General features: G+C 31.8%; 2 protein-coding genes across 4 annotated transcripts; both read right to left on the bottom strand.

Annotated features, from left to right (window-relative positions):
* Positions 1-393: 393 nt before the first annotated feature.
* LOC108483967 (tryptophan--tRNA ligase, chloroplastic/mitochondrial) lies at positions 394-6,983 on the bottom strand. 3 transcript variants are annotated; one of them, XM_017787537.2, is made up of 15 exons: positions 6,854-6,983; positions 6,596-6,751; positions 5,623-5,710; positions 5,071-5,112; positions 4,828-4,917; positions 4,608-4,730; positions 3,966-4,037; positions 3,706-3,818; positions 3,554-3,575; positions 3,388-3,453; positions 2,468-2,524; positions 2,047-2,093; positions 1,818-1,899; positions 1,607-1,696; positions 394-832 (listed from the first exon to the last, which is right to left on the bottom strand). In XM_017787537.2, the coding sequence occupies exons 1-15, from the start codon at positions 6,910-6,912 to the stop codon at positions 698-700; spliced, it is 1,242 nt and encodes a 413-aa protein (XP_017643026.1). In that variant the 5' UTR covers positions 6,913-6,983; the 3' UTR covers positions 394-697. The 3 variants fall into 3 exon arrangements, with proteins under 3 accessions (XP_017643026.1, XP_017643025.1, XP_052886221.1); XM_017787536.2 differs by having other exon boundaries at positions 6,596-6,754; positions 6,854-6,973; XM_053030261.1 differs by lacking the exon at positions 6,854-6,983 and having other exon boundaries at positions 6,601-6,721.
* A 3,277-nt stretch (positions 6,984-10,260) lies between these two features.
* LOC108483920 (NADP-dependent malic enzyme) lies at positions 10,261-15,365 on the bottom strand. Its single transcript, XM_017787463.2, has 17 exons — positions 14,948-15,365; positions 13,774-13,969; positions 13,525-13,676; positions 13,339-13,444; positions 13,106-13,171; positions 12,846-12,941; positions 12,683-12,754; positions 12,505-12,588; positions 12,290-12,388; positions 12,156-12,203; positions 11,909-12,061; positions 11,424-11,513; positions 11,233-11,310; positions 11,076-11,150; positions 10,887-10,977; positions 10,671-10,799; positions 10,261-10,569 (listed from the first exon to the last, which is right to left on the bottom strand). Exons 1-17 carry the CDS (start codon positions 15,052-15,054, stop codon positions 10,481-10,483), a joined length of 1,731 nt encoding a protein of 576 aa, XP_017642952.1. The 5' UTR covers positions 15,055-15,365; the 3' UTR covers positions 10,261-10,480.
* Positions 15,366-18,312: the final 2,947 nt, after the last annotated feature.

Raw genomic sequence — 18,312 nt, 5'->3', positions numbered from 1 at the left:
CCGTCTATGCTGATGAGAATCCCACCATGGACGCGATAAACACTACCCAAATTCTAAACTTTCCAAAGCTTAACTAAGCCTTAATTCAAACCAGTTGTGATAAGCTAGAATGCTAGATGAACCTTTGTCCCCATTCAAATCATTCAAAGAAATATCCTTGAAAAGACTGGGAAACTTTGGAATGTACTTTCTAAGTTGTCTAACCAAAACAAACAATAATACCTTATAAGTATTCGTAAGCCGATGCGGAAAAAGCACTTAATCAGACCAATCACTGGAAACTACAGTTCACCTCGATAACAAAAGAATGCTTTTTTTGCACTAAATAAATCAATAAATCAATGAGCACAAGCCTTCAGAGGGAAAAAATGACAGTTTATATAAGATTGGTAATTTGTTCCCATGCAAAACATGAAAGAGTTTAAATTTTAATTAGGATCGCTGTATTTTTATACAAATAAAATTGTCTTGGTAAAAAAAAGTAAGAAAGCCCCATCTTTAAAGAGCATTAAGGGATATAATGGCACCTATCTGGAAATTTGAGGTAGAGGAAACTCCATCAAACAATTTGTGGGCCTTCAAAGAAATAACCTTTGCACTCATTTAGACCATTTCAATGGGTATATACTCCAAAAAATGGTGGGCGATGATAAATCATCTAAAAGTCACATTAAGGTTTGTACGCAAACCAATTCACTCATCTATACAAGAAGCCCATTGCCTGGTAGACATTACTAAGAGTAGCATCAGCTATAGCTGCAGCTTTAGTAGCCCCTTCTCCCAAGACTCCGTCCAAATAAGCTGGATCAGAAATAATTTCTTCATGCCGAACCTGAAAAAGTTGAAAACCAAACTAATGATGGGGACACCTCAGTGGACATGCAAAACCAATGCCATACCAAAGTAGGGAAAATGAACAAAATGATTGGACCAAATGTGGTCACAACATTGGCTGAAAACAACTTCATGCACATCAACCAGAAGAAAATATTCATGCACATGCAATTTATTCATGAAAAGGAACACCTACCACTACCGTCAAAGATATAATCTAATCAAACATTGGTACCATCTTGGCAGCAATGCAGGTTCAACACTGAAGTAGCAACATGGATATGACTAGATTTTATGTTTTGCTAGACTGCAGTAGACAGCTTCATAGCAATTGCCGGGAATCATTTATTGAAACTAAGGTTGACCAAACAGATGAAATAAGATAACCAGGAGACACTAGATCCTCAATTACATCTTTCATTAAAAAGAAAAATGAAGAAGACCTGAATTATATCAAGAATGCTTTTACTACTATATTATAATCATTTGAAAGCAAAAATAATTAGTCAAAAAAGATCCATAAATATATATTTCTTCCCCATAAACATGACTGTATGGTAAGAATTATTTGTAAGCCAGTATGTGATTTAACATGATTAATCTTAAGGTGAAATATATTTCTAGGATAAAGTATTAATACAAAAGTAAACACCTTAAGTCCACTTGGGGTAATAAAATGCCTAATCACAATAAGATAAAAAGAATACCATGTATATGTTCCTATCATGCACGATAAAAATATAAAAATAATGTTGCATATAGTGCTGAGAACCTGTATAGGATGTAAATGATCAACCAATGCATCTGTCAGGAGGGTTTTAAATGTGCCCCAGTTCATATCTTGGCATTCCTGTGCAACTTCCTGAAATAAGGAGAAAAACATAACAGTTATCTGGTGTTGAATCTCTTCTAAGCTATCAAGCCTCAGATCAATGATCCCATAATTTCCTGAAATAAGGAGAAAAACATAACAGCTATCAAACCTCTTTTGTCTTGCCCGAAATTAGCTGATATATCGAAAGAAGATTGTTGCATTCAGGACGTTCAGGACTGTCAAATTCCATGCTATAAGAATTGCCAGAAGAAAAACAAGACAATAAGTTGGAAAACTTCATATCAGATGCTATTGTCATAAAAAGAAACATGTAAAAAGAAAATAAAGCTGGAAATATAAAGGAAACTTTAAATTAGCAGTATAGACGAGGAATTTACCCTGAAAATGAGTCAGTCTTGCAACGCTTTATCTTGTTTGCTATCACCTTACCACCAAATAAAAATGAGATTAATTTTGATTGAAGTGAAATATGGGTAAAAACAGACCTCTGAAACCAGCTAATCTCCATAATTTCTTCATAGCATCAATAATTGAGTGTATTAAGTCATAAAAGCATGTATTCTTTAATTAAAAAGCTGGTATTAACTTTATAGATAAACTTACAAGAGGAGGGAAAACTTTGTAAGATGGTCCACAAGAATCCTTTCCTCCCCCAAATAATACTGTAACTTACAATTAGTTTTTGAAGCCCATAAATTCAACTGTAGTAAGCACGTATTAATAAAACCTATTATCATTTTCAAACAAACACGCACAAGGCAGGGATAAACAAGGCAGAAAATGGATTAAACCACTCACATCCTTGGGGTCAAGAAGATTGATGCGAGACTGATCAGAAGGTGCAGATTTGGACATCTATAAGATTGAGCCCCAGAAATAAATCAGTCAGTGTCAGAAAAATACAAACAAATAGGTTATAACAGTTTCATCGGCTATTACTTATTTCCTCTTTAGCAGTTACAGAGCGAGAACTAAGAGATGAAAAAGGTTGAAAGGTGACTTCATATTTCCTATTATTTTCCAATCTGTAAAATGACGTTCAAGAACAAAGATCAAATATCCCCAGTTACAAACAGCGAAGCTTAGCTAAATATGATTCAATATGATTACTTCTATGAACAAGTAACTAGGTTAAAGTTTGAAGAAAGCTTTCTTAAGACCTTCATTATGCAATGGAAGTGAGAATGTAGGAAATAGAAGGCCTTATGCTAATTGAATAAGTGACAACGAAGTTAAATTTAGTGAGATTCATGAAGCCGTCTTGAGACAGTTTGGTCTATCTGTATTAGGTAATCATGATAGTTTGATTTAACAATTACTTGATGGTATTAATCACTGAGAATGATAGCTGCAGAGAAATAAAAATGCAGAAGATAAACTTGATTCTTAAAATCCTAAAAGTTCCCAACATGATCATCTGCACCAGTGGCGGATCAATTTTTTATCCTTTTTTTTTTTTTTGGGGGGGGGGGAGTGCAATTTTACCATTACTAATTACTAATTTTAAATACTATAAATTAAAAAGCACCTAAATGAAAATTTTTCCATTTTAGGGGAGCCGGGGCCCCTGCCACCCCCCCCCCCAAAGATCCACCTGTGATCTGTACGCAATTCATCAAAGAGGAAATTGCACTATATAGGCGGTGGGAAGGTCAGAAACTCTTATATTCATCTACCAGCAGCAAGTTTAACATATCAAATTATCGATTGCTGGAAACCTTTGAAAGACCATCTGTTAGGGACATGACTCGTGCTCCAGCTGGCGGTATAAGGGGCTCAGGAACCTACAGAAGCAAACAAACTTAAATAAGGACCCTCCATAAGTTTTGATGGTTCATGAGCTTCGATGCAAGGTCTAAACCAAGTGTTGGTATAGAAAATCACCTTAAAAATAGCACCACCACGCCTGTGACCAAAATAAAATATTAAGAGTCAAAGCTTTAATGATGATAACGAGCAGCAACCGGAAGCAAAGCACAGATACAATGATGAATCAACTATTTAAATCAATATTATAAAGTATAATAGATTCTCACCCTCCCAACTTTTTCCACTTCCTTCCTCCATATAAATAGTTAACACGCTCGGCCAACTCACGAGTCAACTCCAAATGCTGCTTCTGATCTTCACCTACTGGAACTAAATCAGACTGCAGAAGCATGCTGCAAGTGTGTAAGAGTCATGCATCTTCAGGGCACTTAATCAGAACATCAACATTTTTCAGATAAGATACTCAAACTATCAAAGTTGTTAAGCATGCTAAAAAAATCAATGCTACTTATGCTTCCAGAACCACCTGATACAAAAGAATATCAGAAGCCATCAGAACAGGATAGGTCAATAAAGCAACTCCAACATTTTCATCTCCCTGCAAAACCATAACAGAGGAAGGAAATTAATTTAAACAGACAAAAAGCATAAATTTGGTAAGAGAAACAAGATGAAATGAAATAATGACTCTACTGGAAAGAATGCCAATCCTCTTTTACCCTGATATTAGAAGAACATCTTACATAATGTCACAAGTCCTACAAACTTCTTTGTTACGATAAATGGTGAAAGCACCAGAGGTAGAAGGGCATTTCTGGGAAATGATATCCAGTAGTATGATATTTGCTTTAGCTAAACTATTTCTGCATCATTGAGATTGATGCAACGATGCCTACACATTTAGGGCACGTAAGTATAGTGGGTAATGCTCAATGATGATTAATAGACCAAAGGAGGTCATCAAACCGGCTGAATTCTTCTCCAAACATTTATATTCAATAATTACATCTAAAGCACTCCCATTTTGACAGACTGCAAATTCACTGGGACAAAAACTTCACTAATAAGAGGTAATATTACAGAATCCAAAGAAAGTTAAAGCTAATAATAATAGTGAAAATAACATCAATAATAAGGAGCTGGAGCTGTCATACAGCTAAAAACGCACCGCCTTGCGAGATTTCTCTTTAAACTGAATCATTCTATTTAGCCAACCAATTGGTGTGGCAGAACTCAGTAGCCACATCAATTCTACATGAGCACGAACATGTGACTGCACAAAGACAGAAGCCTGCAAGGACAAAGAAAATTCTAAGCAACCAGAATTCAAACATCCAGTAAAATGACTCATGAAAATATCATATAGGAAAAAAAAGGTAGCAACACACCTTTGAGGTGTCCACACCACATGCCAAATAAATAGCTGCTGTATTCCTTGTTGCCTTAGATAGTTGCTGTGTATCATATGGTAGTGTAATCTGCACGTTGAGAAAATGAATCAATTGAAAATAGGTAAATAGTCATCCAGAATCAAGAAAATCTTGCTTTCAAAAAGCAGTCCAACATAAAAGATGATTGCAAGGCAGCAATATCAATGAGAAATTTGCACATAGATAATATTTTAAACATACCGCATGGAGGTCCACAATGAAAAAGAGTGTGTCATATGAGTTCTGCAAAATAGAACCACATCAAGAAACACTTAATCATGCAAGAAATTAAACATAATGGTAAAGTTCCTTGTAAGTATCAAAATAACAAGGACAGACACTAGCTTAAACATGTTAAATCTTATTCTCATTGAAACCAAGAAATTGGAAGCATTCATTAGGTCAGGTCCATTAATCCAGAAAGGACCTGTCATCTAGAACCTGCTATAAATCCCAACCTTGGGGAGATTTTCAAAGTCTAACAAGAATGAGTATATTGAGAAGACAGCAACAACAAAAAAAGATAGTACGTGCCATTTTCACAATGAAAATCTAGAAAAGGTACACTGCACAAGGACAAACATCAGTCTCACACTAATTTCAAAAGCAACTAAAGTTGATCAAAAAGGAAACAAAGATATTTATTCCATACACTTCATCAGAAGTAGCTACATTGCTGATGTCATAAACCATATTATTCATATTACTTAACATGTTTGACCTTGAGGATATAACAAAGAAAGTCAGAAGAACCTGAAGCTCAATCCAAGTCTTTATGGCTCCAAGATAATTCCCAAGGTGGATAGCTCCTGTTGGCTGGACTCCAGACACTATCCTCTTCCTGGAAGCAATTCAATATATGCTTATTAAGCCATGTTTGTGCTTTGAGAATTAAGTAAAAAAATAAAAACTAAGATAATTTGGATTCGCTTAGTCTAAAAAGCAATAAAACGGTTTCAATTTTCAAAATCAATAAAATCAAATATGAGCAAATCTTCCTTAAAATTCATTCTCTAATTCAATGAATTCAACTCTAGTTTCGTTCCGAACAGGCTATAAACAAAGTTATTCTAGATTAGTATTCTGATTCTGGCTTTTCAACAATTCAATTTTACAATTCAGAACAAGCTTATATACCACTGCATTGCTTTTGGAATTAATGTAATGAAATAAAAATTTAAGGTCATTTGAAATCTATAATTCGCTTAGTCCTGATGCAATGAACTTTCTTTTTTGAATAAAAAAAAATTCATATGTGAGCAAATCTTTCTTAAAATCTATTCTCTAATGCAATGAATTCAACTTTAATTTGCTTCCAGACAGATTAAAAGCAAAGTTATTGTAGATTAACCATCACATTCTCGCTTTTCAACAATTCGATTTGACAATTCAGAACAAGCTTGTATATTTTAAATCTATAATTTACTTAGTCTGGATGCAGTAAACTGTTTTTTTTTTTTTGATCGAAAAAATCATATGAGAGCAAATCTTCCTCCAAATTCATTCTCCAATGCAATGGATTCAACTTTAATTTGGCTCCAAACAGGAAATAAGCAAAGCTATTCTAGATTAACAATTACATCCTCGCTTTTCAACACTTCGATTTAACAAATGAAAACAAGCTTATGTACATCGACAATAAATAAATTACTAAGTCCTAAAGTTTTACTTCACTGATTAGATTAGAAACAAGATAAGGAAATAACTATGCAAATAGAGATTTTACCTCACCGGGATAGAAGAAGTCTCGGGAACAGCTGGCTGCGAGAGCGAGACACTGCAGCAGCAACGGAAACCAGCGCCATTGTATCCATTTATAGTACGGTTATGACGGATGAATCCAGGCCTTTTCAAGTATTTACTTCCAAGTCTGCCGCAAAACCTGCTTTAGTACAAAAAAGAAAATGCCAAACAAGAATGTAAATAGTTTGAAAATGAAATTTTCATGGATCTAAGTATGAAGCGAGAAGGATAGAGTACGTACAGTGAAGATGAGAGGCGAGGAGAAAGGGTGAGAAATTGAGAGAGAACTGCGCGTCCCATTTTTTTCCTTTTTTTTTTTTTTTTTCAAACTGTGATTTTGGGAAAAGATATATCCAGCGATAACGAGGGAGAAACTAAGTCCGCGAGATGACGGAGTAGAGGTGTGCATGGGCCGGGCCGGGCCCATAAAAATTTTTTTGACCCGTTTTCAAGGCCCGATTCTGGTCTAGCCCGAAATATGGGCCTGAAAATTTGTCCAAGCCGGCCCGGCCCGCCTGGTCATATTAAATTTTTTTACTTTTTTATTAAATAAAAATTTTAAAATATAATAAATCAAATACATTTAAAACATAAAACAAATATTAAAACAAAAAATAAATAAATAATGAGACTAAAATAATTATTAAAATAATACATAAATTAAAAATATAATAAAAAGTAATTATATTAAAATTAAAAATTGAAACAAATTAAAACTAAATTAAGAATTAAATTATATTAATAACAAAAGTTTTATAATATCAAAATAACATCAAAACAACAAAAAAGTAAAATAAAAGTACTAAAGTTATTTAAAATTAAAAATAAAGAAATTTTAAAATAATTTAATATTAAAATCGAGCCGGGCCGCCCGGTCCGGCCAAAAATCTTACCCAAGGCCTGCCCGTTTTCTAAACGGGCCTCGTTTTTGTCCAAGCCCGTTTTTGGGCCTATATTTTATCCAAACTCTCCCATTTTTGGGGGCCTTGGTAGGGCAGCCGCCCAGCCCATGCACACCTCTATGACTGAGTGGATGAAGATCGGACCGGTTTAAAAAACCGATCCAATGAGCAATCGAATTCAAAAATAATAATATAAATTAATAATAATTAGAAATTAAAAGAAGATAAAAAAATTAATATATTGATATATATATTTAAAAAGTAAATAGTCACTAAACTTTAGTAAAAAGAAAATTTACTAATGAATTATGAAAAGTTACATCTTTGTCATTAAAATTATCGATTTATATAGTTTGATCATTCATCCGTTAATGTTCGTTACATCCTTAATGGAAAAATGAAATGACACATTAATTCAAAGGATAATATCTAATTCGATCCCTAAAATATAGTTAAAACATTCAATTTGGTATTTTTACAATATTTTTAACAATAATTTGAAATGTTATTAAAAATTCTAAAAACATATGAAAAAATCTTTTAAAAATCTAAAAATCAGTATTTATTTTTTGAAATTATAAAATATTTTTGAAATTATAATTATGTAAATAAAATTTAAAAATCATATAAGAAGCAATAGGGGTATTAGAGATTTGGCCAGCCAAGGTGATACAGGGTATGGTTCAAGTTTTTGGAAACCACTAAGCGACGACACGAAGAGTGCATGGAATGGCTTGAAACAAAGCCATCAAACTCAGTGGTTTATGTTTCGTTTGGAAGCATGGTTTCATTATTAGAGGAACAAATAGCAAAGCTCGCATAGGGTTTAATGGAAAGCGATATGTATTTCTTATCGGCTTTATTTGATGAAGGTGGTTTTTCTCAGGTACTATGGGTTTTGTTTATTATATATTTTTTATGAATTTTATTTTTTACATAATTATAATTTTTAAAATGTTTTATAATTTCAAAAATAAATAATGAAATTTCAGATTTTTTAAAGATTTTTGATAACTTCTAGAATTTATAACATTTTTAGAATTATTGTTAAAAATGTTGTAAAAGTTCCAAATTGAATATTTAGTTACAGTTTAGGGATCAAATTAGATATTAACTTTTAAAATTGTGCCACCTCACTTTTCAATTAAGCCTATAACCACCATTAATGACGAGTGACCAAAACATTATAAGTCAATAACTTTAATGACCAAAATATAATTTTTCATAATTTAATAACAAAAAAATTACCAAAATTTAATGACCATTTTATAGTTTCTCCTATTAAAAATAAGGAGGAAAATTACCCTTAAAATTCTTATTTTTTCTATAAACATCCAAAGTTATTTAAAAGAGTTGAATTTTATTAGTTTTAACTGATTTTTTTATTCTCAATTTTTATATTATAATAAATTTATCTCTCAAGTTTATATTTTTGTATTCTTTTTTAGTTAAATTACTCATTGACCTTTTAAATAGAGTCAAATCATTTTATTAAGGAAATGCTAATTAAATAATTTTTAACAATGTTAGTGTGGCAACCCACATGACAGTTTACATCTATCTTATATTAATATGATACTATTTGTTTTACATGTAACTTTAACAAATAATTTATAATTTATAAAAATATTCAAAAAATTCAAAATTTAGAAAAATAATATAAAAAGTTCATAAAAGAAAAGTTAGCATGAATGTAGGTTACCATGTTTGAAATTTTAACATTTTAGTTAATATCTCCATTAAAAACAATAATTTGACCCTTTTAAAGGTAAATGAGTTCGACTTTTGAGGTCAAATCTAAATAAAAAAATAAAACTCAAATTGACAAAAATATAAACATTAAAAGTTAAATTTATCATTAGTCTTTTTTATACATAGTACATTCTTTAATTTTTTTTTCAATTTGTTCGTTAAATGGATGATTTGACTTTATTTTTACTTTTATTTCATTTCATGATAATCATTATAATTAAGGGTAAATTTCAGCATTAGTCATTAAATTATGAGTAAATTTTCGTTTTGGTCACTTAATTAAAAAACTTACAATTCGGTCACCGAACTATTTAAAAGCTTTTATTTAAGTCACTGGGTTGTTAATTTATTTATTTTTTTAAAAAAGAGTTTCGCCAGTGAGCTCCAAGTAACGATTGGACGATCGGTATGATCAATCAATACTCATCGACAAGTAAAAAAATATACCTTAGATCAAAGCAAATCTAACAGTCAGTGTTGAATATCGAAGAAAAAAGTTATTTGAATTTTGGTTCGCTGGCAGTGTGAACAAAGAAAGCTATATATAACATCAATTTTAACAGTCTCAGTGACTTAAATGAAAACTTTTGAACAATTCAATGATCAAAGAGTAATTTTTTTAATTAAATGACCAAAACAAAAATATATTCATAATTTAATGGCTAATGGTGTAATTTTCTCTATAATTAATATACGGTTATTAGTTATAGAGGGAGATATTTTTTATAGATTTGTTAAATTATTTATAATTGTCTAAAACCTTAAATTAAATAAATAGAATGATAGAGTAGTTAAGTATAATGGAATTCACAAGTTTTAAATTGAAATAAAATCAACAAAAAAATTAAATTAATACTAAATAAACAAAAGTATCCTTTTAACTTATATTTAGTAATTTTGTTATTTTCGTGATTTAGTTATTATGCCTTGAAAAACAAAGTTAAAATTGATTGATATTTTATACACAAACATTGAATTGAAAATAACCCCCACAAAAAGAAAAGCAATATTGTGATTCATTTCAAAACAGGATTGAAATTACATTAAAGAGTACTCTCTCAAGATTTATAATTGAAGAAAAAGAAAACAACGAATAGCCCATAACTTGGTGCTATGACAAGAGCAAAACCAAGTGAAGCTTAGGCTTTGCAAATAGCAGACAAACATACAAAGCATTGGACTATTTAGCACGAGTCTATTCCAATTTCAAGTTTCTAACGGTAGGTTCTGTATTTTGGACTGTACATGCAGCTCTCTGCATATTTAACCAGATCCTTCGGCTGAGGAAGGTGAGAAGCCAGACCTACACCAATCAAACAAAATATCAATGGATGCTTATATATATATATACCACGAGGGCAGTGAATATAAGAGTTTAACGAATTATATAGAAGGGTCACTCACCGAGTTCATATGCCTTGGCGGCAACCTTAGCTGCGATATTGGCTGATATCTTTCTGATATCGGAAAATGGTGGGTAGATCAATCCCTTCTCGTAGTGTTCCTCCGTCACTTGCAAAGCCAAAGCTTCCGCTGCATAACAAAAAGGGTTGCAATTAGAGTCTAATTTTGATAAGAGGGGTTGTTGTAGAAGGATTTTGGGTGGTTTGATGCACTTACAGGCTGCTAAAAGCATGTCATCGTGAACACGAATCGCACCGGAAATTTTGACACCCAAGCCAAATCCAGGGAAAATATATGCATTGTTTGCCTGAATTAACATCAAACAAAGAGATAACTAGTGTAAGAAAATCTAGGTGTAAGCAAACTTCAACATTAAGAAATACTTTTCAAGGTTACAGATAGAACCTGGCCAGGCACGAAGACTTTGCCATCATATTCAAAGGGGTCAAATGGGCTTCCACTCGCAAAGATTGCACGACCCTTCAAATAAAAAAAAGGGGGTAAAGATTAGATGTAGATAATTTTAACTAAAATAAAAGAAAATTGCATGTCATATATATACCTCGCTCCATGTATATGCTTCTTCTGCTGTACACTCAGCTTGTGAGGTAGGGTTAGATAGAGCCATGATAAGAGGTTTCTGCAAGTTTGGTCAAACATTAGGATTAGAACAAAGGTCTTCGGTTGAGACTGAGATGGTCAACATGCATAGAGAGATATGTAGTTTGAGTGAGACAGAGACAGATAAAGAACCTCATTCAAGGCTGCCATGGCCTCAACGACTTCCTTTGTGAATTGTTTTCCAACACCAGATGTTCCGATCAGGACTGTTGGCTTGATTGCCTGATTAATTTAAACAAAGGTGAGAAAGAATATATATATATATATATATATATATACACACATATAATATTATACTATTATACTAATATATGAGCAGGTCATAGCTAAAGAAAGCTTAAGCTCACGAAGGCAAAAACACCACATTCTAGCTGTCAACCAGAGACCTGATACGGCAAGTAGCTATCAGAGACCAATTTCATTGTCAAGTACCCTGAGCAACTTAGTAACAAATGTGCATGAACCGGGCAGCCTAAAGTGTCTCAAAGCACAAGCTTTGACAGTCCCTTAGCTCACCCTTACCTAGCAGGCAGTACCTCAACTCTACCAGGTCCAGTGCGGTCTACTACCTCAGAAATGCATCAATATAGATAGAATCCAACAAAAGATATACACACCTTCACAGCATCAACGAGTTCCTTGACAGGTTCATGTTCATGAGCCCAAGGTTTCTTGAAGTGTTGAAGTGACTCCTTGCGCGAGTCAACAATCAATCCCCTTGAGTCTACAAGCCATATCTTCTTCCGGTTCTCTTCAATTGGATTTCCAGTCTGTCATGAGAAATTAAATGTTTAGCCTTAAACCTTTTACTTAAGAAACAGAAAAAAAAAACATTTAGCATCAGAAAATGCTTAAACTTGTTACCTGCTTTGACATTTCAAGAGCTATGAGCTCAGCTATACCGGTTCCAGCCTATATACCCAAAATGTAAAAAAAAATTAAGGCTTGAAACACATCTAGAAAAATTTTTGTTGGCATTGTGTTAGTTGAAGCCTTACCTCACCAGCACCAAGAAACAAGAACCTATGGTCTGCAAGAGTTCCACCGAGTAATCTCAGGGCTGCAAGTAGCCCGGCCAGTACCACAGATGCTGTTCCCTGCCATTATGAAAGAGCTTCCATTTAACAAAAGAATATTTCTTGAAACTAAAACAATGTAACCACCATGAATGAAAAAAAAAAAAATATGATTGCATTGACTTAGAATGTATTACCTGTATGTCGTCATTGAAAACAAGATGAGATGAACTGTATCTCGCCAACAACTCGAATGCGTTGTGGTTCGCAAAATCTTCAAACTGAAAGCCAAGCAAAGCATATACATTCAGAGAACAGTGCATGCAAAAATCCAAATGTAAAGGCCAAAAAATGAAATTGAACTGATGATGTTACCTGTATTAGAACTTTCTCTCCGTAATTCTGCTTAACTGCAGACATGAACTCATGAAGAAGTTCTGCGTATTCCTAAACCACAGGAAATCCACGTAATTCAGTTTTTTTAGAAAGTAAATACATTTATGAATAATTATAAAGACGTAAAGGAAAATCATCAAACCTGTCCAGTTGCCCTCCTTTGTCTAAGACCAATGTAAAACTCGTCATTTAACAACTTCTCATTGTTTGTCCCAACATCAATAGTGATAGGCAAGCACTGCAAATTATTGAGTGAAAATTGTAAACAATCAAATACCATGAAAGAATTTTGAACCAACATCATATATCCAACACAAATTTTAACTACAAACTCGTCCATGGAAGGACAAAAAAACAAAGCAAAACCAATCATGAAATAGAAATGGTTTCGATAATGCTTACTGCTGAGGGGCGGACTCCACCAAGAGCTGTGTATAAAGAAAGTTTTCCTACAGGTATCCCCATTCCCTGAAAACAGACCATATATTAAAAACATTAAGTTGCAGTAAATTTACATGTTAGATCCCTTAATTAAGTCACTTATGCTAACTTCATTTAAGTAATTTTTATGATAAAGTTGTCCCAAGCATACATGGCTTAGCTCGAAATCATGTATGCATGCTAGAGCAGCTTACCTGGCAACCGAGATCTCCAAGTCCCAAAATTCTCTCACCATCAGTGACAACAATAACTTGAACACTCCTCTGAGGCCAGTTTTTCAACACTTCAAGAATCTTCCCCCTGGTGGATTTGCAGTGCTTAGTATTTGTTATGCAATACATAAAAAAGGAAATAGGGCAGCACACCATCAAATTACGTACTTCTCTTTCAAGCTGACGTAAAGACCCTGAGGGCGCCTGAAAATGCTCCCATATTTTTGGCAAGCTTCACCAACAGTTGGAGTGTATACAACCGGGAGCAGTTCCTCCACGTTATCGACGAGAAGTTTGTAGAAAAGGCGTTCGTTTCTCTCCTGCGAAAATGCAGTGAAACCACCATCATCGCATCAGTATCTGTAGATTGATTAAGAAGTGTGATGTTGAAGGGGAATTTAAGAAATGACGACGTACCTGAAGGTCCATGAGGGCCATGTAACGTTGCAAAGGAACTTGGTATTGGCGAAGGTTATGCATGAGCTTCTTCTCTTGAAGCTCTTGAGTGAGAACAACAGGGGGAAGAAGGCCACGCAGGTAATGGGCATCTCTCTCTTTCTCAGTGAAGGCTAGCCCTTTGTTGTGGCGAGGGTCACGCATCAACGAATACCCACTGCAACAATAATAATACCAAATTAAACCTATACTAAATTATGGCTCACTCATGCGGTTGATGAAAAAACTTAACTAACAAATATATTTAAAAAAAGTAAATAAGCATTCCATTGAAGTGGTAAAGCTGGCATATCAAAGAAGATAATATTTTTGTTAAACAAGTACAAAAATACAATTATAAGTAATATTTGTTTTTTTCTTTTAACTAAGCTCCATTTAGCTTTAAGAAATAAATACTATTTTCCTTTTATTTTATTTTCGTTTTCTTGGAAAATGAAAATTGAACAAAAATTAGTTTTAAAATGAAAATAAAAAACATTTTGAAAAATCAGACAATAGTGAGCTTTTAATAAAAATAGATATCACCAACTTGATTAGATAATTAAAAATATATTTTTGTATAAGATAATAGAAACTCGAAAGTTTAATCCTATTAACTCAAATGATTTAATCATAAAAAATTGCGAAGCTAGAACAATCTTTTAAAGCGCGAATGAAATTTTAATTTTTATAGCTATATCTTTATAATTTTAAAAGATTAAATTAAATTTTTATAATTTTAGGAGAGTTAAAGTATAATTTTACTTTTATTAATTTAAAGTTTTTAAAAAATTTAAATACTTAAATAATAATTTTACATTTTAGCATATGCCAGCACTTCTAGATTCCCCACTGTCCCTAATTCCAAAATAACTCCAGGCAAAAAAATTATCCAATATCCAAAAAAATCATATAAAACAAAAATATAATCATTAGAAATTATCTGAATTCGACTTTGAGAATCCATACGCAAACATGAATAATCAAATCCCAGAATCATCTGACCCAATTCAAAGATAAGCAGTAGCTTTTCTGTTTATGTTATAATGCATGTATATATATACATACACATACACACCATACTATAAAAATGATAAGTGAAGGAAGATAATATCGGCAACATTAGTGCAGATATCTGAAAATCCAATTAAATCACCTAGCAACAGAGACAGTCCAAGGAGTGACAGGCTGATCCATGGAGGCAGCATCCTCACCGTACACATCCTCCACACCACCAGCAACACTGTAATCACCACCGTCCATCCTTGTTCTCAGCAATAATCAAAGACTCTACTCAACTATCTAAGATCAAAGAAAGCTTTGAAACAGGGGAAAACAAAGGTTTTGGCTTTATATTTCAGATAACAAAAACCAACCCATCTTATAGGGGAAGTGAAATCAAAGGAAACCCCAAAAGGATTGTTCAAGGAAAGTTGGAAATCAAAAGCTTGGAGGCGTTTTGCTTTCTTTTTTTTTTTTCAACGTCAAAGAGAAGGTGCTAAGTACGGCCCCACGTGTAGAAATGGGTATAAAGATATTTAGGACAAATTATTTTTATCTTATTTTATCCAAATCACATGCAACTTGCGATATATGGGAAGTGTTTTTTTTTTTTTTTTTAGTGAATGGATGAATACATTCTTTGTGGTGCTAGTGGTAGGGACTAGGGAAGAAGAGGATGGAACGTGGTGAAAACTGGAACCAACCGACAGCTATATATATAGCAGCCATTATTTTTAAAATAAAATACCAAATTGCAATTAACTTTTACTTTGGGATATAATAAAACTATTCCTATGCGCATGTGAATAAAAAATAAAAATAGTGAAAATGGAAAAAAAATGTTTATTAATGATTATATTCAATACTGGGGCTCTTGGTCTAGTGGCACTCTCTGTTGTTAAAATTAGATTAATACTTGAATTAGTCAGACAATTTACTTGATAGATTAATTGATTCAATTAAAATTATTAAATATTTTAAAAATAAAATATATATTAAAAATTTAATTTAATTGATTCAATTAAGTTTTAATTAGTTTAATCAGTTTGTATCGATTTCTAAATCAATTAGTTCAATACTAAATTAACTTTATTCGAATATGATTCGCATTAATCCAAAATTCACTTGTGAGTTTGAATCACAATAATAATCTTGTTTATGGGGTTATGAGCTATTTGTAAATGTAAAAGAAAAAAAACACAATTAAAAGAGTATGGATAAAAATTGAAAGGGAGGATGAGAAAAATAAAAGAAATATTTTTACTTTAAATTAAATTATCTTTTATTCAACTGAAATGATATGGTGATGAAATAGGTAGTAGGAGCTTACATGTGAAGGACATAAATTTCTCTTTCGGATGCTGACATTGTCAAATTAAATTGTTGAAATTAATAAATGAAAATATTGGTTGAAATTCAGGGGTTTTACTTTGTCTACCCCCGGTCCATAAAGATGTATTTTTCATCAAAATTTATAATAAATTTGTCCATATCAGTTTCACCAAATAGTAAAAATAAGGTGTGCATATTTTATGAAAAGCACGTTAATTAATCTGTTGCTAAATGTAATTAGTTAGGTGACTATATATAAATATACTTTCTGGTTTCTTCATATGACATCAAGAGCCAGGTTATTAGTGGTTTGGTTCTGTTCGATTACTTGTCTGCTATCTCTTTGGTTTTTTCATCTTGATTTCGTAGTTGTAACTCTTATTCGACAATAATGTCATCTACAAATTTTAAAACTTTCCGTAAGACACTTAATTTATTATTTTGGATATTTTATATCAAATTTATACATATATATTCACCGTTCAAATTTATTTTATAGCCTTTAATTTTTATTTTTTTCACTAATTCATCAAAATTCATATCAACAATTTGAACAAATATGTCAAATCACATACAAATCATAATTATTCTAACTTATCAATTTCAAAATTCTATTATTTAAATATCAAATATTTCATGGAATTCAGTATGTAATTATTATGCCCAAATTTATAACCTAAATACTCTAGGATTGACAAAACAGTCCCTATTCCTCAATTTGTACTATTTTTACAAAACAGTCCCTAAAATTTTAATTTTATAGTTTTTACTATTTAGTCATTGAAATCTAAATTTTCACTATTCTACAATTTAAGCCTTAAACATAATTTATTCCTTCTAAAACATCCTGAATTTCTATATTTTAAAAATCAATCCCTTTTACCAAAATTTTAAAATTTCAAATTTTTTACAATTTGGTCCTGTAACCTCGAATCTTATCAAACTCTCGTATCCCATAATCATAAAAATTATTTTATGCATCTAAATTCTAGATTTCCACATCTCAATTCTCATATTATGAAATTTTCATTTTTTTACAACTTAGTCCTTATATTCACCACTTAACATACATATTTTCATCCAAACAATGTACAAAATAAATATTTACCACTTCCAGCATAATTAATACACAATTGTATCATTCAAAACAATCATTTCCATTTTCAGATATCCATAGTAAAATTGTACACACTTTCTTACTTTCAATTAATCATATAAAAACATCCACTAGATTATTCATAATATCATTCCTCATTCACTTCATACATAAACATAATATTTTCATCGCTTTAAACATAGAAAATAATTATGCACACTTAGTTCTTACAATTTCACATCAAATTATATAATTAATTAAATAACATAATAATTTAAGCAATTTACCCATGTTTTCTCTCACTTCCACCTTCCTTTTCATGTTTCCATGATTGGTTTTATATGAAAGAACACTCTTCACTTAGACTTTTGAAATCTCACTTTAATTTCATGAAAATTTCAAAGATTTTAGGTTAAAAAGGAGAGAATGACCAAATTGGATAAAATAGAAAACTTTTTCTTTCCTTTTCTAAAGATAATTTTGAAAAAAACCATGGCAAAACCTACCTCAAAATTCAGCCAAGGGACCTATTTATAATGATGGGAGAATTGTCTACTTTTCTTCTAGATTTTTCTTTTTTTTTCTTTTTTTTCTTTCCCTCTTTTATTTTTATTTTTTAGTTTCTTGTTGTTGCTGCCATTTGCCCCTTATGATATGTAGAAAAATCCACATTTTTTTCAATTAATCTTTTAATTACCAACCAATGAAATTTCAACACAGTTCTTCCTTAATTTCCACGTGTTTTCTCTCTCTTTTACACCTCAACACTTAGATATTCTAATCTCATGATGATGTCTCCAAATATCTACTAAAAATGGGAAAACTACATTTGGGTCCTTCCTCTACAAATGGAAAATTGTACTTTAGGCCATTTACTTTTACTACTTTTCAATCTAGACCATAATTAAATTTTCGGACCCTACGTATCAAATCATATTCACGTGACATTCATAAAAAATTTTCTTAAAATTTTTCCCTTTGTTTCTAAAATGGTAAATTTGCTCTTTTAGTCCATCTTTCACAAATTTTCAATTTAATCCATACTAAAATTTCATTATTCATACTTTCTTTTCTAATGTCAAATTTTAACT

Source organism: Gossypium arboreum, chromosome 6 (genome assembly GCF_025698485.1).
Source record: "Gossypium arboreum isolate Shixiya-1 chromosome 6, ASM2569848v2, whole genome shotgun sequence".
NCBI lineage: Eukaryota > Viridiplantae > Streptophyta > Magnoliopsida > Malvales > Malvaceae > Gossypium > Gossypium arboreum.
This window is presented reverse-complemented; position numbering and strand designations above follow the sequence as displayed.